At 37.3% G+C, this 20,389-nt stretch overlaps 1 protein-coding gene across 1 annotated transcript; it reads left to right on the top strand.

The window, feature by feature from the left end:
• Positions 1-9,956: 9,956 nt before the first annotated feature.
• LOC139722736 (pyruvate dehydrogenase E1 component subunit beta, mitochondrial-like) lies at positions 9,957-19,520 on the top strand. The gene is made up of 8 exons (XM_071634025.1): positions 9,957-10,020; positions 10,126-10,185; positions 11,106-11,312; positions 11,930-12,037; positions 13,018-13,195; positions 13,802-14,004; positions 15,471-15,612; positions 16,639-19,520. Exons 1-8 carry the CDS (start codon positions 9,985-9,987, stop codon positions 16,809-16,811), a joined length of 1,107 nt encoding a protein of 368 aa, XP_071490126.1. The 5' UTR covers positions 9,957-9,984; the 3' UTR covers positions 16,812-19,520.
• The last annotated feature ends 869 nt before the right edge of the window (positions 19,521-20,389 follow it).

The following is a 20,389-nucleotide window of genomic DNA, read 5'->3' on the forward strand; positions in this document are numbered from 1 at the left end:
CAAAATGCACTCAATACAATATAGTAGTGTTTGGGGTAACTTCAGAGCGCGCATCGCTATGGTAGATGCCCATTAGTTTGATAATTATCTCGCGCTGAATGAACTTCAGATAAAATTGAAAAGAGTAAAGACAGGAATTAATCCTCTGCCCGTGGGCGACCATGCATTCTTATCATACGCATTGGGACGTGGCCACCTTTGTTGTAATCCCATCTGTAGATTAATTAGATTTTTTTTTTTCTAATCGACAAACGGATGTATAGGGGAGAGATAGCTTTTTGTTGTTGATTGATAAGGGCTGACGCGCATCAAATATTTTGAAAAATAGTTCTTGGCGCCATCAATGCACGCTTTTCTTTGGTCTCCATGCGGACAACGGCCTTCGAAACGTTTGATTAAGGCAATTTAACACGCATCAGAGAACACCGAATACACGTACACTTTGTTCACGTGTGTGCAAGGGGATAGGGTCAACTAATTCTCAAAATATATCTGAATCGATGCCTTTGAGTCCATGTACTTCGATAACACATTCGTTGACTTATCCTCAGCGAATTTAAAAATTAAAAAATTAAGAAAAAAATTAATAAATTTAATAAATTTAATTTAATTGGATTTTTTGTTTTGTTTGTTTTAATCGGTTTCCCCAGATATTTGGTCTTAAAAAACATCCGTACTTTAAACTTCTCCTAATCTGATTACTCACGGGACCTGCGGCTGTACAAGCTAATGCTTTTACGCAGGCCTCATCATATTTTTTCGCATTATGACCACAGTGTAATTCGCATGCATACAGACCTCGTGTTTATACCAAATCAAACTTCTGTACATTCTGATGAAGTCTCATCTGAATTATATGTTTTGTATAATTTTCGTATTTATATACTTTATTGTGATATATGTGAGAAATATGAAAATAAATTGAAATGAAATGAAAATGAAATAAATGATTACAAGGGGCCTTACTAAGTGTCAGAGCAACTTCACACACACACACACACACACACACACTCTCTCTCTCTCTCTCTCTCTCTCCCCCTCCTCTATATCTGCCGTCCTTGTGCGTGTGATTAAAATGATATGTATGAGGATGGTCTTTAAGTTTTGACGGCTTCAGAGACATCGAATTTATTTGATTGATATTTCTGATACCGATCATAAGAGTATCAATAATGAGAGCGTAACGGTGAAGACGTTATAATGTCAATGATGGTGATAAATCTTTGTATCAATGACGACATCAATAAGAATTTTTTTCCATTTAAACTCATCATACACAAACTAATACATTCCAGGCAAACCGCTCTTTAATATGTTATGTCGTTCAGTGATCAGTATTATTGGGATATAATGTATCCTTTTAAAAGTTAAACCATATGTATTCACTATGTTCCAATATTATACAAGCATGCAGTCATATATCTATATTTTTACAGTGAACTTTGTTTGTTGTGCATGCCGATGTAGTTTTGTTTTATCTTATCGATAGGAATTTGATGTCCATGACCGAATTATTGTATGTTCATGAGGATTCAAGTATTTAAGACTGAAATACCCTTGAATCATCATTTCCACATGGCACTTAGCGTGATCCTCTACGCATGGAGATTTGAAAAGGAAAAGCATTGTATGTAGTCAAAACATAAGATTCATATTTGAATAAATCCACACAGATTTAAAAATGATATATACATATAATGAAATAATAAAATTGTTTTATCACATTCTCCATCATGTTTTCGCATTATGACTTTAGCTCAACTTTGATTTATACAGGCCTTTGTGTTTATACTGAGACATCAACACATCCCGGTGAAGTTTCATCTTATTTTATATTTTGTATATATTTTTTATTGTATATACTTTTTCTATGTTCTTCTTCTTCGGGTTACTCCTCAACCAAACGAGGAGGAAATGGGGAGTGCGCGATATTGCTCTGTTAGTCCTTGTAGCTGTTATTATTTTGTGAGAACTATAAAACTGAACTGAAATTGAAATTGAGAAAAATGAGTGGCTCTTAGCACATCAAAGTTACATATACATGTATGGACATCCAGTTGCAATGTTAACATTGCTTTGGAACTTCACCTCGAGACTATAATGTAGACACAGTGGCGGAGGGGGGGGGGGCGAGCCCCCCTTTATTATTATTTTTTTGTTAAAACAACAGAAATAAAAAAAAAATGGAGGGGGCGCGTGTACCCCCACCCCACCCATTTACGGAATTCCTGGATCCGCCCCTGAGACACTTTGAAGTAGCACTTTCTCGAGGCCTTTTTAAAGTTCAGTGCAAAAAGCATGCAAACTAGTAAAGTAATGCACACAATACAATTAGATGCGTATGAGCAATCTTGCAGGCAAATGAAATGTGCTCATCAGTGACCTTTTCATGTAAATTAGCAAAATGGACGGTCCCATTGCCCGATCAATAAAACTATAACTTAATTCTATTAGCGTGGGTGGTATCAATGACAAAAGGTCAATATCGTTGATTAATATGAAGATAATTAATACCGAGGCTATGGTGTCTACGTACTGATGAAGTACAAACACTTAAAAAATAAAGGAAAACCCATCCTTGCATTGAAAAGTGGTGACAAAAACAACCAACGAGTTAGTGCACTATTATAATGGGACGAAGACTTTGCGCGCTAAGTGCTAATTAAGTTAAACAACTTGGCCGTTTTTGTCATCTGACAATTAAAATTAATGCACGTGTATAAGGGAACAAAGGAATAGACCTTACGTGTTCCTAACGGATTTTATGGAGATACAAAAGACACCCAACAACCAGGGAGAGAGGGGGAGCGCGTTCACTTAACCAACCTTGTTCCAGTCAAATTTGTATCTTCCTTTCTCATGTTATTCTCATACACAAAGTGTATGAGAGCTCATTGTATTACAGCAGTCAATTTACATATTAATGATGATTATATATATATGTATATATATTTGTATGTATATATATATATATATATATATATATATATACATATATATATATATATATATATATATATATATATATATATACGCAAACAGAAGAAAACTGACCAGAAATGAATACAAATTATTAGTGGAAAAATGAGCAAAGAAAATGGGATTCCATCGGGATTTGAACCCGAGACCTCCGGATTGCTAGCCCGGTGTTCTACCGACTGAGCTACAGAAAGCCCTAGTTCTGTGTCAAGAAACTTTTCGAGAACATTTGAATGTGCCAAATGCTCCATCGAAAAATGTTTTCGCGGGAGGGAGTAGGTTTGACTGTCACACGCTTGACACATTATGCATATCATAACAAATGCGATTGTCACTTTACCTATAATAGAAAGTCCTGCATCTTGTGGCATTGCACGTGAGAATGCACACTCTGTCCAGAATCTTATTTTCCGTGAGATAAAAATGTGTTTATATCTTACTAAGATATCGTAAAGTTATTACTCTATACTCCCTTTGAAAGAGTATTGACAAAAATTTGGGAGTTTCATGCATTCCTGTGAATATAATATTATCTAGTATGAACGTACTCTGAAATTTATTCAAAAGTTTCCTCTTTTCCTTCCTAAAAGCCTTAAATACTAGTTTTGGTGTTTTGGGCACGTGCGGATGAGTTTGCTTTGTTTCTGTTTTCATTTCTAAAGACTCCGTGCTCTTCAAGTGCACATTCGTCTGCTTGGCAAGTGCAACTCTTTGTCAAATGAAATTACACTGATAAAGAATGTCTTTTTCTAGAGTATTGCACACAAATACACACTCAAGCACACTCATGCACACACACACACACATACACACACACATGCACTCTCATGGAATTACATGACGTATACGACACCCTCCTGTCACATATCTTTAGAGAGAGATTTCGTCATGGAATTGTGGTACAGGGTCGTCACCATAAAAAAGGAACTTTTATAGGTCTTGAGTTCAATTAAGTCCATGCACCTGATTTATAGTGCATCCTGAGATTACACAATATGTTTTACTTATTCCCCCTTCTGCTAGGATTTTGAAATTGATAGAGTGACTGGCAGTGCTATATGGTAAAAGCAGTGCCATCACTGAACAGTGTGCTCAGCAACCTCATCGTCGCCACTAGCATCCGACTTAGCCAGAGTCCATAATTATCTTTTGTTCGGCAGCAATTTTCCATTTCGCGTTAAATATTACATCAGGTTATATCAGGAGGATGGGAGTTATCAACTTCGAGGGGCGCGGGTGGGTCTCCATGGCGACTGGAAATGAGGATGCAATGTATACTGTTTGAGCGGAGCCGTGGTCAACAATCCAGTATGGCTGGTCTCTAAGGAGAGTATCAAGGATGAATAAACATTAAACGCAAGGAGAGAAAAGGATTTAATGACTTCCACAAGCATCACAAGACAAAAGAGAAACTCCGGTTACCACAAAAAAAAAAAGAAAAAGAAAAAAAGAACTTGTGTAATGTTCAAAACAGTGTATACCCTGTTCAAAGCATACTGAGGTGTATATCCATTGGCAATCTCAGTCATGGTCATGAACGGTCATATCACATTTAACTTATTTATTGCACACAGGAAATGCGGGAAGGTTACCCCATAATTTATATGCTTTCAAGAAATGAAAAATTAAAAGAAAAGGGTGTTGATGGCTTTTATGCCGTCGGAACGATTATGTACAAACGTGCAGAACATGTGTCGGTTTGAATGACAAAGAATTAAAATTTAAAGGCGCGAATCGAATTGCCATAATGCATTTTCCTCGACGTCTCACGATCTGCATAATGCCAACTGGATCCATACACAGCAACATAAAAACAATGCCGGCAAAATAAATGGTGAATGTGTTCGTAATGATTTAATCATCTGCATTATACCATCCCTCTATCGGCTATTGTTAGAACTCAAGGTTAATGTTGGTAGATTTATCATCACGTGTTTTACCAGCCTCCTTTGAAGACTTTATTTCCCATCTGCCCTCGCAGGTCTTTCAAGAAACTAATCGACAATTCTTGATTCTACTCTTTACGGCACGAAGTGACATTGCTTTACAGAATCAGTATTGAACTGGTATATAAAACCAAGGGCAACATCATGGAAGAGATTATCAGAACACTATACAATGTAGCTTAAGCATAAAACAAACACATACTCATCCATTCCTAGAATGAAGTCATAGATCAACGCGCATTAGTTTCTGTATATATATATATATATATATATATATATATATATATACATATATGTAGCCTATATATATGTTATGTTTATATACTTTTTTTTTCAATATTCAGTTGGTTAACTGTACTAACAAGAGTGGCCTTGCTCACAATATGTACGGATAGAAATGACATACAATACAAATCAACCACAACTACTCCAATACAAAAAATAAAGTACTGCACTTCATTTACCCCCCCCCCTCCCCAACACACACACACACACACACACACACACACACACACACACACACACACACACACACACACACACACACACACACACATACACACACACAACATATCATTGTTAGTATACGATGCCTTCAGACTTCGGACTTCACTATCAGTCTTTCATTAAAAAAAAAGATAATGAATTCATATGGACTTAATGACATACACTACATGTACAAAACAAAATAATGTAAACACACAAATCAATTGAGTTTAACATATTTTCTATACGGATACCTCTACGCATGCCTCTTTAACCTATAGAGTATCAATCATGCTGAGTATCCTGCATGATTTCTTGAAAACAAACAATTTCACTGCGCATTTCGAAAAATATACATGTAATTATGTTATATCATAATATACAGAGTTACAATGGAAAACATACTATATAATCATTCATCTGTATCATTTTAAGATGTTTAAATCAAACCTGCCGAAAAAAAAAATAAGTAGCAAAAATATGATCATGTGAAAATTTTGATTTAAACATCTTCAAAACTATTTTTTGTTTTGTAAGGAGTGCAGCATCTTTGAAAAGATTTTATTTTTCTCTGTATATTTGATAATGCATGACCTCACTTACAAAAAGTTGAAAATGGTGTTTATCTGTCTTTACATTCAAACTCTTGATATATGAAATGAGACCATTTTCATTATAACATCAAAAGTTATCTTGCCGCGTATTTGTAATTATTTCCATATACAAAATGTCATACTCCAGTAGTTGTAAGTCAGTTATTCAACCAATATCAACTAAACAAATGTAATTTCAGCTCTTCTATATGGGAAAATTCATCTAAGGCAAACTATTAAGAGAAAGGTATAATGGCACGAATTAATAATTTTGAAACAAGGATAATATTCCCTGCAACCGGTAGCCCGCACCTTTTTATAACGAAAAGCTCGTGCGGCTAGTTGGCTACATGCATGTCTCCTCCATTTTCGCAACTTTAGTTTCAATTCCATTTCATTTGCTTTTGTGATGCGTAGTATTGTTAAGTTCACGTATTTTTCTTTGTTACTACATTGTATTGATGTTGTGTTATTTTGTGTATGAAAATATTGTTGGAAATGAAATAAATGAAATGAAATGAAAGAAGCATTATACAGATCTATATCTATATAAATAAATAGAAGCAAACAAAAGAAAAAGAAAAAAAAAACATATGTCGGGGGATCTGTGTGAAAGGTAATATTCTCATCGATGTGTATTACAGAGAACCAGTGGAACTCACGTTGATATTTTGAGTAGGAGACATTGTGTTGACGTGTGTGTGATCATGATTTTATGCGCTGGAAGTCTACAATGTTTGATTCACTCTTTTCCTCGAGCAAATCTGGCAGATGGAACGTGCGTCCCTCAGACGTTGAATTTTTTATACATCACCCCATGTTCTGTAATCTTTTTTTTTTTTCGAACTCACACTGCCTAGCTGGCAGACTATTGTGTGTTCATATTGAGTGCAATTCACGAGTGCGAGACGCAGTTCGTATAAAAGGGAAGGCATAGTTTCAGTTGCGATGGGGATTCAGTTTTTAGATTTTTATATAAGGAAACAACTTACTAAATATTTTTAAGAGCATACAATTTTAAGAAGAATTTACAATATATCTGATGAAAATCGGGTTTGAATTTTTTTTAATTCATGTTCCATATTCCACATTTCATACAGGCTTTATATTCCATTTGATTTGAAGCAGAAATGTTTTTCACACAATGGTCAGTTTGAACCAATAATGCACAAATGTATAAGGACATTAATAATTGACGTGTAATATGAAGAACCCGCTAAAAAGCAAAGCTTGTAGGATGTGGGCTCCAAAAATATAACGTAGGGTTTTAGTACAGTTAATCAATGTCAGAAGTGACGTAACATGCAAAATACAAGATATCGAGAATATTACAAAGTTTACGGGATGTACAAAGTATAGTATGATTAACTTATGGTATAAATGCTAAAAAAAATAGCAAGTTGATCAAACTAATGAAGTCATCCGACCGAGGCATCGTTTCAGTATACACATTTTTTTTTTCAAGTGATTACGGCAAAATAATTAAACATAGAATTTTAGAAAATTGGCTTTGAGATTTTTCTTAAAGGAGCTTAAAGAACTTGAGTGCAACCGAACCGAATCTAACTCATTCCAGAAAGAAGAATTGGCCGAGATAGCCCAAAGCAAAGAAGTCCGAATAAAATGTGGGACCCATGCCCCTTTTATCAGAGCCACTTTGTTTTGACTTTGTTTTTTGATATCTCAGTCACTTCAAAACCAATTTTTATCAAAAACTTTGAATCCTTGTAGAATTGTATATGCTCTTATGTATTTCATGAGTGGTTTCTAATTATCCCTCAAAATAAAAGCTAAAATCTGAATCCTGGCATCTTAGATCCAAAACTATTACCATCCCTTTGCATCTTCTGGTTTATTATGGTATATACCCCTTGTGTGCGTACTCTCTAAACAAATCGAGTGAAAATATTCACTCTTAAAAGAGTGAATACAAAAAAAGAGTGGATTTAGAGTGAAATTGGAGTGAATTTTGAGTGAAAATGTTCATTTTCACTCGTTTTAGAGTGACCTCAGGGATCACTCCAAAATCTTCGAGTGATCCTAGAGGTCACTTCAAAATGAGTGAAATTGAACATTTCACTCAAAATTCACTCCAATTTCACTCTAAATCCACTCTTTTTTGTATTCACTCTTTTAAGAGTGAATATTTTCACTCGATTTTTTTTAGAGAGATTATAGAGTTCAATGGACACATAAAATCCCGATAACGTTATTCAAATTGCACAAATTTCCTGGCACAGAAAGGGTTGACGATTGCCATCAATCAGACAGAACGAAACAAGGGCAAACGCAACACTAATAGTAATGTAGAATTTATAGACCTGTAAGCAATTTGAGATAGTTGATACCGCGTTTTTACTTGTCGGATGCTGATAACGACAAAGCAGATTATGCATGGTCGACAGAAATTTACTATCCGCGGGGAAAAGTGAGCGGGCTCTGAGTCGATTTACCATTTCAATCGCTTCATGAATTAAGGGAATGAAGGGCCCTTGGAGGGGGGGGGGGGGGAGAATTTTCGCTTCTAAATCCTCTCCATTCCTATGCGTTATGGCATGATTTTTATTTTCTTATTGTGATTAGCAAAGCCAATTGCTTCAGTTCTGCGTTTTCAAATTTACGGGCTGTTTTGTTACTGCTTTTATTATCTATTTACTACTTTTAATCTTCTTTTCGGTACAGGTTTATTTCAGTAAAGCGGACTGGAGTTGGCCAGCACTATCATGTACCCATCAACACGGTCACGAGACTCTTTCGGCACTTTCATCCTTAAAAAGAAAAGAAAAAAAATAGCAAAACAAAATCAACAATACGCAACAACATGTGGGGCCTATTTCACGATTTAATCGCATACTCGTGAAATAGGCCCCAAATAACAAACACTCAGATGGACAAATTCTCAGCCACAATCTAAAGGCCCGGTCCCACTGGCCGATGGACACAAAACGTATGCAGAAAGGACACAGCGGACGAGCAAAATTTCGGGGGTGGCTCCATCCGCTTTCATCCGCTCCAGAAATTGACAAAATTTGCGAAAATTGGCGAAAACAGAACGGAAAAAGAACGGACGTGGGTAGTATGTAACGGGGATGTTAAACGGATGTTCATCGGAAGCCTAGCGGATGAAAACGGATGGAAGTGGATGACAGCTCCGAGGGGGCTACCGGGAATAATTGCGAAACGGACGCATAGCGGAAAGAGTGGATGCAGAGCGGATGAAGCGGATGCATTACGTACGCCTAACGGAAACAAACGCTTTGTCCGTTCTGAATACTTTATATACGAGATGCATACGCTTACATCCTTTCTATTTCCGTGCTATTAACGATGTAGAGACGTTCCATCTTTCCTCCCTCTTTCCGTTTTCAGCTGCAGCGGATGTGAGTTGCGAGGATGCCCAGAGGATGCAGAGAGGATACAGCGGACGTTTAACGGATGAAAACGGACATACAACGTTTGTTGCTCGTATATGTCGCGGATTTACATCGTATATGGCGGAAAGTTCATCCGTTCTAAAAGTTTTAAGCAGCGTAAAACTTTTTGCGCGGATGAAATCATGATGGACGGATGCTCGATGGATAGAGCGTATGAAACACGTATGCGATGAGTACACAGCGGATGCGTAGCGTTTTCCAACGGATGGCAAGATCTTTTTTACGTTTTACATCATCTTTGCATCCGTAAGTGCAGTGGGACCGGGCCTTTATATTTGATGCATGTATTATTGTTCCATTGGTTATAGTAAGATGAAAAAGAACAGGTGCCAAACGATCACTAGGCCTATCTACTATTACTGCGGTGACTTGAAACCAAAGAGATTTTCCCCAGTGGTGGGGAGGAGAAAAATCTCTTTGCTTGAAACAAACTTGAAACGCAGAGGGCGCAGCGTATCACACATGATCCATGTACGATTGCCCAACTACTATTGGATGCGATGTACCGTACTCTACGGTACATGTACGTCCGTCAGAAAAATCAAGATGGCTCTCACTGGTAGTGCCCGACTGCTTCGGAAGGTGAGGAAAATGCCTTCGTTCATTTTACTATGACAGGTTATGAAATAACTATTGTTGAAGTGAATTGTTCCTCGATCTTTTTTTTTGTTTCTTTCACCTTTTCAGGTCGCAAGTGGCTCTTTCGCGAGGAAGTTTTTCGGCACCTCGTCTCGGGCTTCAGCTGAGGTAAATTTACGTATGTTGCAGCGAAGTTACGAGTAGCCTTGTAACAATGTACGGAATAACCCATATGAAACCTGCAAGACTTGTTATCCCGTACCGTAGTCCACAATCCACACGCATTACGTAACGTCTTTCTTTCTAAATTTTACTAGACATGTTCATATAATGGGCAAATGTATGGTAGCACCCCCCCCCCCCCCGTTTTATGTCCCAATGTCAGATAAGAAGCCCACTGCACTGTGAAGAGACAGATGCCATCGTTTGAGAATGCCATAATATTAAAAATAAAGGGAACAAAAAGTGTGTTCTAAACACTAACGTAAAAGATATGTCTGTCGCTGTATAAAATCCAGACAGGCTGCGCTTTGCACTTCGTCTGCGGGTCTGGTTGGGCTAATATTTAGTATATTCAATAAAAGTGTAACAGTTAGACCCTAATGTTAGTTACTGGTACTCGTACATAGTGGTATAGTGGTAGACAAATGAAACGATGTGATATCCTAGGGCTAGACTTTGTATTTTAGCCATTTGTATACTCAATGGTTTCTAGCTTATTTCGTCTAGTCTATGCTTGCTACTTTTGTAGAAGTATAATTTATATTTAATGTTTTGTCTGTGCATATTGTCCTAAACTGTATAGGCCTACAGATAACATATGCATCATATTTGTAGGATGGTGTTGGTATGTTGTACATAGCTACCTGCCACAAAAGTGGAAGGAAATTCATTGATAGGATAGATTGTGCAATCCATGCCAAAGTTCCAGGTCCCATTGCATAAAAGACATTCCCATTAATTAGAATTACAAGTTGGATTTTGTCTTTACCATGACATTTGTCACTCCAGCAAGAGTTGTTAATCATAGCAAAGCATGTTTTATGAAATGCAGCCCAGGATGTTAACCTCCCACCTACCCTGCACAGATAACAGTCCGAGATGCGCTCAATGCTGCCCTGGATGAGGAAATCGCCAGGGATGAGAGGGTGCTTCTGATGGGGGAGGAGGTGGCCCTCTACGATGGAGCTTACAAGGTCTCCAAGGGTCTCCATGCCAAGTGGGGGGACAAGAGAGTGATCGACACGCCCATCACAGAGATGGGCTTTGCTGGAATTGCTACAGGTGCCGCCATGGTAAGCTGCCCCCTTTTAAAGCTCCTCTGCCTCTCTTATTTCAGTACATCTGATTTTTTTTTCTTCATGAAGTGAATCCTGTGCATTCAACTTTAGGGACAGTGTAGCACTCTTGGTAGGAAAATTTTCTGACATGCTCTGTACTCCAATGTAAATCAGTCATGTTATGATATCATTAGATTATTGCAAGGACTTACAGTGTAGTATAGCCCTTTGCATTACTACCTGCAATTTGTATTCCTTCTAGAGGATTGCCCCAGCATGACCAAATTGATTGCATTGTTATTTGTACTTATGTGTACTGTTTGCTGGAAGCGAATGTCATTGAACTGAACTGAACTTAGTAAGGAATTTTTCTATTCTATTTTCAGTTTTCTCAGTTCAGCTTTATTCATACAAGAGTTGGTCTTTATTTTGTCAATAATGTAATTGCTGTAATCAACAAGACAATAAGCCTTTCATGGTGTATTCTAGATGGGTTTGAAACAACTAAATGTACTCTGAATCTGTCTGAATGATGATATTAATTGATCAAGAACTCAGCAGCTCAAAGAATGATTTCATTAAAGTTATAACTGTGATTAGATGTTTGCTAGCCATATTCCTTTCTTACATAGGCTGGCCTGAGACCTGTATGTGAGTTTATGACGTTCAACTTTGCAATGCAAGCCATCGATCAGGTTATAAACTCGGCTGGCAAGACCTTCTACATGTCGGCAGGAGCAGTGAGTATGCTTTTCAAATGCTCCTCAGTCTGTGTAGTTGCATTACACAGAGTTTCGATCCCATGCTTCCATTCGTATCACATTGAAAACATCATGCAGAAAGACACTTTACTTTCCTTCTTTTTCACACACCTTCCTGTCATATACATACTAGTACTTGTATATAATTTTCTGAAATGGTATATTGTGCTACAGAAAAGTATAGAAATGAATGAATGTGAGAGGTGAAGTATTATAAGAGTGTTTTTTTTTTTTCAAAGACAACAGAATGAGATAGCATCCTTGTAGTTTTGTGTGTTTCTGTTTGTTTGGTTGGTTCTTGCAATGATCATATTATGTATGTTACAATATGGACTAGTAAATCCTTCCCAATTGTCTTTGTTACATATATTGCAGAGCTACCAAGTCTCACGCATTGTGAGTGAGACTCAATCATTTAGGGTCTGTCTCTCGATCTCACGCATGACACCCATTTTTCTCACGCATTGGGAGCATAGTTTAAAGGATTAAAGTGAGAGTTGCAATTGAAGGCATATTTCCCTTTTGTCTTTCAAAATAAGTAAAAAATAGTCATTTAAGTATGCACCAGCTTGCACCATTAAGAGCTAAAAATTGAAAAAGCTCCCTACCGTGGGAGGGCGGACACCCCCTTCCCACACCTTCCCCTTGCTCAGTTGCTTCCGCTCCCTTGCTCACGCGAATGCGCGCGCCCCAAGATGCTGAGTCATGAAAATCTCACTCATAAACATTTTTTGAACTTGGCATCTATGATATTGACAAAAAGTGTAGGCCCCACACCAGACCACATGCAATGAGTAGAAAGAGGAGGAGGTTTTGGCTTTGGATTCTTCAGTTGGTGATAAAGAAAACATAGAGGCACAATTTTTGTTTGTACATGTACGTGTGGATGTGTTTTCTTGCTTGTTTCATCCTAATATTTGTCGAAATTGATGCACAATGTGCCTGCCATCGTCACACAGGTGCCAGTACCCATTGTATTCAGAGGGCCAAACGGTGCAGCAGCCGGTGTAGCAGCCCAGCACTCCCAGTGTTTTGCCGCCTGGTATGGCCATGTGCCAGGCCTCAAGGTCATCAGCCCTTTTTCGTCCGAAGACTGCAAGGGGCTCCTCAAGGCAGCCATTAGAGATGATAATCCAGGTATAATGAAATTCTTTAGTACTTTCTTTCTTTCTTTTTTTTTTGTGGAAACAACTGCATTTTCATGGCAATGTTTTCCTGGTAATAAGTTGATTTATTTGGTGCTACTATAGGGTTTCTGGTAATTGTAGCCTTGATGTGAATATTATTGTTCCTTTTGGTTATACATATCATTCCATTGTTCTCCTTCATCACAGGAAATTTTGAGTAAATCAATGACTGCTATGGTTTGACTTTATTCAGTGACTAAGACAGCTATATTCTGACAAGTGATGACTGTGACCAACAAAGGATAGAATGGGGTGTCTTCATCAATCATCATAGTGCTGCAAGAGAACATATTCATATATACCAAAAACACTTGTGTGTAAGGCACACCTTGATGTCAGATATCCAATGGAAAAAACAAAACAAAAACAAAACAAAGCAGAGACCCAGGTGCTTGCATTTGTGTATACAAAAAGGTAAGGTGCACCCCAACTCTCAATATTTTTCTGGACAAAAAGAGTGTTTATGGTATTTCCCACAGATAGGCTTGTAGAAAGGGAATGCAATCTAGTCCTGTTCTTATATATATAATATATATATTTATAATTCCCCTCTCAGTTGTATTCTTGGAGAATGAGCTGCTGTACGGCAGGCCGTTTGAGATGTCGGAGGAGGCCATGCGAGACGACTTTGTGCTCCCCATCGGGAAGGCCAAGATAGAGAGAGAAGGAACCCATGTGACACTAGTAGCCCACAGCATGGGAGTGCTGCGCTCCCTGGAGGCTGCCGATGTTTTGGCTGAAGAAGGAATCTTGTGTGAGGTGCGTATTTGCCTATAGTAAATAGTTGTATTTGGCTTGGTCTTGTATCGGGCCCTGTAGCTATTTTTTACCATCTTTGCAGTTCATTAAGTACTGGTACTACTGACTCCTCATGTGCAGGCAATGCAGACAGATGTACAATTATAAGAAAAGTAATTTCTACACGCCGTGTATCAGCTAGTGTGTCCAATATAAGTCACTCCTTTGTCTTTTTTTAGTTTGTTTTTGCAAATGTTTGTCTGGCATATCATCTACAATAGTGCAACATGCAATAGAGATAAAAAACAATTTCAAAGAGTGCAGAGCTTGTAATTCGTCACATTCAGATTATTTTCATCACAAGCATTAGTCATAATAGTCCCAAACACCCATTCTTACGTCTGTTCTTACTTATACAGGGCTTTACACTATTTTTTTTTTTTTTTTTTGCTGATGGCCCGTTAGGGCTACTGAAATCTATTAATCTGAAATGTTGGTGGCCCAAAAAGATATGTGGTGGTCCAAAACAGAAGCAAATATAGCAATCCATTTTGAATTTTAATTGCCCAATCATGCTACCAAAAGATAACCTATTTTATAATTTGATGGCCCAGCATAAACTTTTAGTGGCTCTGGGCTTAGTTTCAGCCCTGTTATAGTTTGTATAGTCAAGTTCTGTATTGTGTTATTGTTTCTTAATTGTATTGTAATTTACGGTAACCTGTCCATGTGATGAAGTTTCCATAGAAAGTTGCATAATAACAGCAACTCAGAACCCAATTTCCAGCTAATTTGTCTCAAATTAAACACAGATTATCTAACTCTATAGTGGGGCTTTAAGTTATTGCCCTGAATAGGGCCATCCTCTGTTTATCTATGTCTGGAAAATTAGACTTTGACCCCTGGCTAAATGTTGCTGAGTGATAATAGAGCTATCTGTGAAGAACCTTTGTGTGGTGTGTGCAGTGTTTGTCATGTTATGAATTATTTCTGTGGAATAGACGTGGTATCTTGTCTCCTTAGTTCAAAAATTCATCATAGATTAATTTTGCTGTCCTGAGAAGTAAAAATGGATACAGTTTGTGACATATGGCTGTACAATTTTGTATCGGTCTTCAGTGTCAAATCTCAAGATGAAATACACCAAGTAACAAATGAATATTTAAATTTCATCTTAATGCTCTTAGACTGATTAATGCATTAGCAAATAAAGTAGTTCTTTTTCTTCTCTCATACTGTTGGATTGTTTTTGAAAATTGCTGTACAGATGAAGCAAATACTGTTATGTGCATATCACGCTCCAAAGTACTAAGCACAAAACTAATAATGTATTAAGGATTGTTGTTGTAAAGAACAATTTAGAACCTTTTTTTTTTAATTTCATGTCACTTTTTGTGTGTCAGCACAGTGAATTTTGTTCGCAATGACATGGAAGTCTGTAATAATTTAAGTTTATGTGTCTTTGGCTGTGTTTCTCTGTTGTCCAGGTGATCAACATGAGGACCATTCGGCCAATGGATGAAGTGACCATCCTGAATTCAGTAAAGAAAACCAACCATCTTGTCACTGTTGAGGGCGGCTGGCCGCAGTTTGGTGTGGGTGCAGAAATCATTGCCAAGGTTATGGAGAGTGAGTATGACACTACACCAATTTCTGATTTACATAAGTTGACTACAGGTAGTATATAATTTGCATTTTCCACTTTCTTGCATATCAGACTAGAGTGAAGAAAAGAAATTGAGAAAGCACAGTCCTATAAAATGTAAATTTTGTAGTAATATCTAAATTTGAAAAGAATGCAGGAAAAGAAACTACCTTATATGATCTTCTTTGGGTAAATTGTTGGAAAAAACTGACCTTGTACTTCTTGTACTGTAAAAGCTGTTATTTTTGCATACAGATATTTTTGTGAATGAAGTCACCGACTCTTGCAATTTGACACTGAGTCTATTGTATTAAAGTGCACTATAATACCTGTCGGTTCAATGTGCTAGTGCATTAGGTGGCAATATTTTCGGATGTTGTTAAAGGGTCTGTACAGTACTGGTTGAGGTGGGGATTCATGTTTTGAACATGCCTAAGTGAGATAATGAGAAACCTCTTATTAAATATGAAAGAGCATGTAATTTTAAGAAGGATTAAACGTTTATTTGATGAAATTGGTTTCCAAATGGCTGAGACATCCAAAAAAAGTGATAATAATAAAAGGCGACAGGCCACGCCTTTTATTAGAATCTCTTTGTTTCACCTTGTTTTTGGATATCTCAGCCATTTCAAAACCGATTTTCATCAAATAAACTTTTGATACCCCTTAGGATTGCATGCTCTTTGACATCTCATAGAGTGGTTTCTGAATATCTCGCAAAACGCTAAAAGCTAAATCCTCACCTCAACCAGAACTGTACACACCCTTTAAATTCGTAGCTCAACAGTGATTTGCGAAATTTGTGTAAATACAAATGATACATGTACAAACAAAATAGCAGCTTTCACAGTAATGTACAATTTTTATATGAAATATAAATTGTACGCTGTGCTTCTCAAAGTCATCTGTAATCATCCTAACCAATAACTTTATTCATTAGAGCAGAAGCTCATCTGTATTGCAAATTCATGTGAAATTGATGTTGAACTTTATTTACGCTTTTCATGCAGGCGATGCTTTTGACTATCTGGATGCACCTGTTGTTCGAGTCACTGGCTCTGATGTGCCCATGCCCTATGCAGCATCACTGGAGCAGGCTAGTCTTCCTCAAGTCAACAATATTGTAAACTCTGTCAAGAGAATTCTAAACGTAGGAGCTGCACAGGGTCAGATGAAAAGTTAACACATTTTCTCTAGCACATGAATATCTTTTCTTAGAGCATTTAAACTAAACAACCAGAATAAAACTGATCCATTTCTGGGATTTTGTGAGTCGGTTGCGGTACAGTTACACCTTTTCTGTGCTTATTTTCACTTCTTTGCTATGGTACATATAGGCAATATTGGTATGTGAGAACATGGTATTTTATATGCCAGTATTCCTATTTCATCATGGTGGCAAATTGTACGGCATGCACAAAACAGCTGGTGGAATATCATTTTTATTTATTTCTGTGTTTGGCTACAATTGTACAATTAATTATACAAAATGTTATACATTGTAGTTGGTCATCTCAGCGTAACATTGTACCACAAATTACTTTGAGCATAATCTGTCGTGTGAAAGGGGTGATAGGAACAGTGTTAGCAACATTGTCATGCAGAAATGTGATGGTGTTGTTTTCTGATGGAGGCAAACACATTTACATGTACTGTATGGTTGTGGGAAACAGACATGCAATTTGCAAACTTATTAAAAACAAAATCTCCATCTGAAAAACGGGCCAAGAAATGGAAATAAGTGTTAATGAGGTCATGTAGAATGCAGAACGTAAATTTCTCTGTATGAGGTATCCCACATTATGTTTCATGATAGTTGTATAGATATCATGGGCCCATAATGGTGTGCTACGCCGACCTGTCATGACAATTCTTAAACTGCCTGTGTGTATTCATTGCAGTTAGAAAAGCATGAGTTGTCAGAGGTACTAAGATACCGGTAGTTTAATCTAAACTACATGTATTGTCATGACTACCCTCTTGTTAAAGTTTCCCTGGTACATTCTGCCAATGCCGAACCACTGACTCTAATCAAACCACATCCTCAAGTCTTAAAGGGATCGTATAGTTTTGGTTGAGACCTAATTCAGGTTTCTAACATTTTTTGGTGAGATAATGAGAAACCTCTTATGAAATATGAAAGAGCCTGTAATTCCATGAGGAATTCAACATTTGATGAAAATTGGTTTTGAACTGAATGGTTGAGATATCCAAAACAGAGCGATTCTAATAAAGTGTGGGACCCACCTTTTATTACGATCGCTTTGTTTTACTTTGTTTTTGGATGTTTCAGTCATTCCAAACCCGATTTTCATCAAATAAACTTTGAATTCCTCTTAAAATGGTATTTCATAAGTGTTTGCTTGGTATCGCACAAAAAGTTAAAAGCCAAATTTTCATCTCCACCAATACTGTACCATCCCTTTAAGCAAAAGGTAAATCCTATGTGAAGATACAGATATAAACTGCAGTAAATTTTATGCCTCTTTATTTTGATAAAGTGTGATAACAGGCTTTAATAACAGGGCATTTGTTACATGATGTCTCTCTATTTGCTTTCACATGAGTATTTTACCGGGTATTGTTTGATGAGTACTTTGAACTGCATTATATGTCTCACTTTGTTTTTAGGTAATGCATTGCTTTTGAAAATATTGTATTGCCAAACTTATACACTTGTATTTCTTCTTTTTTTTCATTGTTGTCGTTGTATATTTGTGGTACAAGATTACCCTTAAAGTGTGAAAAAAAATAGATATATTATAGATGCTACTACTAATTACCTGCTGATCCACTGAATGAAGCGAATTTTGCAATGGTGTCCAGTGTTTCTCCCAGGCATGCTGACAAGTAATATGCTGGAATATAAGAGTTTGAATAAAAATTTATGATGCAGTACAGTGGCACGTGAATTGTCGCCCTCAGTGCTGCCTCAATTTTATCTCTCTGTAGAGGAACTGAATCGGGATATTGCTGTTTTTCTTGTACACAATATTTGAGTACCGGTATACTTAGGTAAAGACTAAATGAAAGCTTCTAGGCTTATGATGTAGGGTTTATTCTTCATATCTTGATTAGGTACACACTGATGTAGTACAGTATTTACACTGCCTTTGTCACAAATAATTATATTTGTTGTAAAAAAGGCAATATTTACTGTATTCGCCATACTTTTAGCGAGTCTAAATTTTTGCAAATCTGGACTTCCCGACGATTTCACGTCTGATTAAATTTGCGATCGTGGAGTACAGTACTGAATGGAGAAATGTATGCGTACATGTCACATTCATGTCGGGATCAGAGTCAATATTTTTGTGTGTCTTTAAATTCACGAATAGCACCTGACTTACGAAATTCGCGAAAATAAAAACCTCGCAAAATATTCAATGTATACGGTATGTGAATACATTAGATTTTGTACGTACATGTATTTCAAGAGATTAAATATAGTTAAAATACATTTGTACGTATTTCAAGACAGATTTTTTATATTCCTTGTCCTTGTGACCACACTCATGATGAAACAAATTGGAGTACAGAGTGAGGTGGAAATCTCAGTCAGAGGAACAGTTCCAGCAGGATTGAGTTCAGTCATAGAAAATTGAGTACCCAAGTATTGTACTATACCATGGTCTTCAAGTCAGCAGTATGGACTCCACATGATGGATGCTGTTTATTTTGTTTGTTTGTTTGTTTGTTTGTTTGTTTGTTTGTTTTTGTGTTTCTGTTTTTTTTCTTTTAATCCAGCTCATACTGTGGAAAGTACAATGTATTTGTACAGAAAGATGCCAACATATGGGATTGGTGAATGAGGTTTTAGTAGTGCTGTACAACATCTATTGAGCTTAACAAGCTCAGTTGTAGGCTGGTGCTACAGACGAAAAGAACTTGATTGATGAACCATTTTCCTGTTGTGGCAAGAGTGATTATTTGTGTTGTCAAAGACCCCTATCTTCCTTTTTATTAATTTTCATGTTCTTCCCATCTTCTATCTCTTTCTCTGTGTGGCTCTCCTTTTGCATATCTGTTCATTAAACTGACGTCAGATGACCTTTGAATTGAGTGCATCGCTACATAAAAATTCGTCGGAAATTATCACTTGAAAGTCACACATTGATTCTTATCTCACGAGCTTTATAATATTGCAAGTAGGCCCTACATTATTATGTTCTTTACATTTTTGCTCATGAGAAAATACGGAAAAGCCATTATCACTCATTGTAGTAATTCCTCATAAGATTCAGCACAATATAGCAATAACGGGGTAGCAATATTGACGCTAATGACAGGTAGGCGTAATAACGATGATTTGTTTAAATCCAACATAAACAACGGCGACATTCTGCCGGCGCGGCCTAGGTTTCGAGCCACGAGAGAGAGCGCCAACGCCGTCTCGTTTCTGTGAGTGGTTGTACCGTAGATGGCGCTATCGAAACACACTGCACAGTGCCGTATATTAAGAGAGTCTGGCCAACTCGGTTTTTGGCTTACGTGTTTTGAAACCTGTGATTGGTCAAAAGCTGGTCCCGTGATCTACAGGCGCCATGTCGTTACTGAAGTGCGCTCATACGCAATGCCCATTGTTAACTGCCCCTTATTTGGCTTGGTTATTTTGTTACGTCTGAGCGTACACGCTAATCCTGTGACGCGTAATACGCGCGGTAACGACATGGCGTCCAAATTAGCAGTTGGCCAGACTCTCTTAAATACGGCACTGACACTGCACAGTGCCATCCGATGAACGGTCAAAACACAGAATGA

Source organism: Diadema antillarum, unplaced genomic scaffold, assembly GCF_040938485.1.
Source record: "Diadema antillarum isolate AM-2024a unplaced genomic scaffold, OU_Dant_1.0 scf00000014, whole genome shotgun sequence".
Classification (NCBI taxonomy): Eukaryota; Metazoa; Echinodermata; class Echinoidea; order Diadematoida; family Diadematidae; genus Diadema; species Diadema antillarum.

Bases quoted from the DNA above. Each gene is read 5' to 3' on its own strand.
- LOC139722736 (XM_071634025.1), top strand. From the start codon at position 9,985: ATGGCTCTCACTGGTAGTGCCCGACTGCTTCGGAAG. The intron at 10,186-11,105 runs GTAAATTTACGT...TACCCTGCACAG, and splicing joins CGTCTCGGGCTTCAGCTGAG to ATAACAGTCCGAGATGCGCT. The intron at 11,313-11,929 runs GTAAGCTGCCCC...TTTCTTACATAG, and splicing joins TTGCTACAGGTGCCGCCATG to GCTGGCCTGAGACCTGTATG.